Below are 3,570 nucleotides of genomic sequence, written 5' to 3'. Positions count from 1 at the left end.
GTTGTTGTGTAACATGCTTAAAAAAAAGGAATAAATCTTGAGCTTTGATTACGAAGAAAGAAGCAAAATTACATTTTTGTGCTCTTTTTTTAAACTAGATGACAATCTTTATAAAATAGGAGCAAACTCCTTCTCAATTACATCCTAGATAAATTAAGGCAAAACATGACACGAAACAACATTATAGAAATTCAAACGAGCAAAATTAGCTAAAAAATGAACCATAGAGTTGGCTTGACGAAAAACATAAACAAAATAAAGCCAAAGACCTGAAAGAGGTCATAGGTAATTTTAACATACACACGTCTTATACGAGGTATGGGGAATGACACTCTACTTGGTTTGAACCAAAAGAAAGAAAGAAAAATATCTAAAAACCATCTCAGCCAGCCCATCTTGAATAGCATGCATGTGTGCACCAACTTTCCCCGCTAATACCTCAATATGTTCCCCTTGTTCTTAGTACTTGGCGAAAGGTTCTAATATTCAAATAAACAAAGTACATGTTTTAAAATTTCCTCTTAAATTGTAATATATAATGCCAATATATTTTAAGGGGGCATGTACCACATTTGATAATTACATATTCCAAAAGGTTAACTAAGCTCCAACACTTAACGTGTCATGCATGGACCATAAATATTAATAGTTGAAATGAACTTAACAGAGGTTTGATTGGTGTTTATCTTTCCCTTTCATAAAAAATGGATGGTCCCTTAATTGATGACTTAAGACTTTAGCAATTCTAGATAAATACGTTGCATGATGGGTTATAGTACTCACCTGCTACCATTAGAAAATTTGTATGCATGTGCCCTTACATTATTTAATATTGATTAAGTACTAGCTACCACAAACAAATTATGCGGAAACAATTGTAAAGTCGTAATAATTGTACCTTAGAAAATAACAGCCACTTTGTTTAAGTTAGGTCATCATTTTTAATGAGAACCATTTATTCAATCATTTTAGAAAAGAAAAATAAAACTAATAATAATTTGTAGCCAATACGTTAGGAATAATTTGTAGTTGTACGCTGGGAAGTAGGGCGGTGAGATATTATGAAATATAGATTTTATAAATATTTTCTATTACATGCAAAAAATGCCTCGAGATAAAATAACTCCAGTAAGATTTGGATGAAGTGAAATCTCCGTAAGCCGAATTTGGTTAAGAAACATATCTAGGTGCAAATTAATTCATTTCTAAAAAGTGAATCTGTGTAAGAGCGAAATATATATACTCGAAGAGAAGATATGAGTGAGGAGTATTGTAGGACAATCTGAATGACAATTCCCTCAAATCAAATCCGCCCGGGTGAGGAGTAATAATAAGGAAACATTTTCAGTCAAAAGAAAACAAAAGATAGATCTTTTGGCCATTATATCATTTAGTTTAGTGCATAAGTCTCTCAATTGTATAATGGATCTCTGTCAAACTCGAAAGAAAAAATATAATGAAAGAATCAAAGGAGTTAGTTCGTTGAGTGAATCCGAATGAGGAGATATTATGTTGAATCATTTTCAGCCAAAACAATACAAAATATTGCTCTCTTGATACTGTTTAGTATAGTGTGTAAGTCTCCGGATTGTATAATTGATCACTTTTTGTAAATTTAAAGAAGAAAAAAAATGTCATGAAAGGAGTTATTGAAAGCAAATTAAGGGAAACCTATCAATTCTCTTTCTAGCAATTCAACTTCTTCAATTTCACAATAACACATCATCAGATTCAGTTGTATAAATAGATGGCCAAGTCGAACACTGAAGAGATCATCCAAAACGTACTCAAGCAAAGTAGCTTTTCTTTCTTCCTCTCCAAACCCAACCAGATATAAAAATGGGATCAGAAACCCCTATCAAACTTCCCACCATAGATTTCTCCATGCCAAACCTCAAGCCAGGCACCACCGAGTGGGACTCAGTTAGAGCTCAAGTCCGCTTTGCACTCGAAGAGTATGGTTGCTTCGAGGCTTTGTTTAACAAAGTTCCTCTAGACGTTCAAAAAGCCATATTTGAAGCAACAGAAGAGCTTTTCGACCTCCCTTTACAAACCAAATTGCGAAACGTTTCACAAAAACCCTTTCATGGCTATATCGGGCAATACCCCATGGTGCCACTATATGAGAGCGTGGGTATTGATGAAGCAAATGTCTATGGACAAGTTCAAAGTTTCACACACACTCTTTGGCCTCAACAAAACCCAAATTTTAGGTAAATACATATATCTACTATATTATCTTTTGTTAGTAATTGTTACTCTTTTTTTCAGTAACTGTTACTCTAAATCATACATGCAAAAGAGAATCTATTGATTAGTCCGTATTATCTAAAAACAAATATAATTAATTTTCTTGTCGTTGCGCGCATGAGATCGACCTTATAATAGAATATCAAATGCGCTTATCTTTTAAATATATTGGTTTTCATGTCAGCAAAACTGTTCATTCCTTCTCGGAGAAACTATCTGAACTGGATCAAATAATAAGGAGAATGGTTTTGGAGAGCTTGGGACTTGAGAAATACCTGGAGGAACACATAGGGTCAACGAACTACCTGCTGCGACTCATGAAATATAAGGGCCCTCAAACCAACGAGACTAAGCTAGGAATAAACTCCCACACAGATAAGAACATTGTCACCATTCTGTACCAAAACCAAGTTCACGGACTAGAGATACAAACCAAAGATGGGAAATGGATCAATGTTAAACCTTTGCCGGAGTCTTTTATTGCCATGATTGGAGATTCTCTCTATGTGAGTTGCTTTATATATTCTTAATTGTAAAAATACAATTACATGCAGTAACCATGAGTTTCAGGTGTACGTCACACATGCATTTGGTTTTTTTGTTTTTTTTTTTTTTTTTTTTTTTTTGAGAATCGATTATTGGCTTAACTATGATTAAACTTGTGCTGTTATATATTATGTGCAGGCATGGACAAATGGTCGACTACACTCTCCACCTCATCGAGTGATGATGACTGGAAATGAGGATCGGTACTCCACCGGATTGTTCTCTATCCCAAAAGCAGGTTACATAATAAAAGCCCCAGAGGAGGTTGTGGACGAAGAACATCCTCTACTTTTCAAGCCATTCGATCATGTCGAGTTTCTTGGATTTTACTATTCAGAGGCCGGTCAGAGAGCTCCATCGGCTTTGAAGGCTTATTGTGGTGTCCAAAACTAGCTAATATATAGCAGGTTTTGTGTAATTTAATAAATTTCTGACTTGCGATATATAGTATAGATGTGTGTTTAAGAGGGAAGAGAGAGTCGACCGCTGTATACATATCTATTGATGTTTGTTTGTTTGAAACAAGGAGTAAAATATTGACGATTATGAAAATTTTGATGGTTCGAAAAAAAGAAATTTCGATGGATATATCAAGATAATATCGAATATTGATGGAAATTTTATCAAATTTTATCTAAAAGTTGTATATTCGATAAAAATAGACTAAATATAAAATATCGGAAAGATATGAAAATTAATATCAGTAATTGTAAAAAAAGGGAAATTTTGAGGAAATATCGAAGATATTTTAGATATTTTACTCCTTGGTTTGAA

At 33.7% G+C, this 3,570-nt stretch overlaps 1 protein-coding gene across 1 annotated transcript; it reads left to right on the top strand.

The window, feature by feature from the left end:
- Positions 1–1,774: 1,774 nt before the first annotated feature.
- Positions 1,775–3,344, top strand: LOC101307704 (leucoanthocyanidin dioxygenase-like). The gene is made up of 3 exons (XM_004302904.1): positions 1,775–2,213; positions 2,435–2,756; positions 2,935–3,344. The coding sequence occupies exons 1-3, from the start codon at positions 1,840–1,842 to the stop codon at positions 3,187–3,189; spliced, it is 951 nt and encodes a 316-aa protein (XP_004302952.1). The 5' UTR covers positions 1,775–1,839; the 3' UTR covers positions 3,190–3,344.
- Positions 3,345–3,570: the final 226 nt, after the last annotated feature.

The sequence above is a fragment of the Fragaria vesca genome, linkage group LG6 (genome assembly GCF_000184155.1).
Source record: "Fragaria vesca subsp. vesca linkage group LG6, FraVesHawaii_1.0, whole genome shotgun sequence".
Taxonomy (NCBI): domain Eukaryota; kingdom Viridiplantae; phylum Streptophyta; class Magnoliopsida; order Rosales; family Rosaceae; genus Fragaria; species Fragaria vesca.
Note: the sequence above shows the minus strand (reverse complement) of the source record. Positions and strands in the feature narration are given on the sequence as shown.

Excerpts from the sequence above, each read along its gene's own strand:
- LOC101307704 (XM_004302904.1), top strand. The coding sequence starts at position 1,840 with ATGGGATCAGAAACCCCTATCAAACTTCCCACCATAGATTTCTCCATG. Across the intron at positions 2,214-2,434 it reads CAACAAAACCCAAATTTTAG|CAAAACTGTTCATTCCTTCT; the intron begins GTAAATACATAT and ends TTTTCATGTCAG. Across the intron at positions 2,757-2,934 it reads TGATTGGAGATTCTCTCTAT|GCATGGACAAATGGTCGACT; the intron begins GTGAGTTGCTTT and ends TATTATGTGCAG.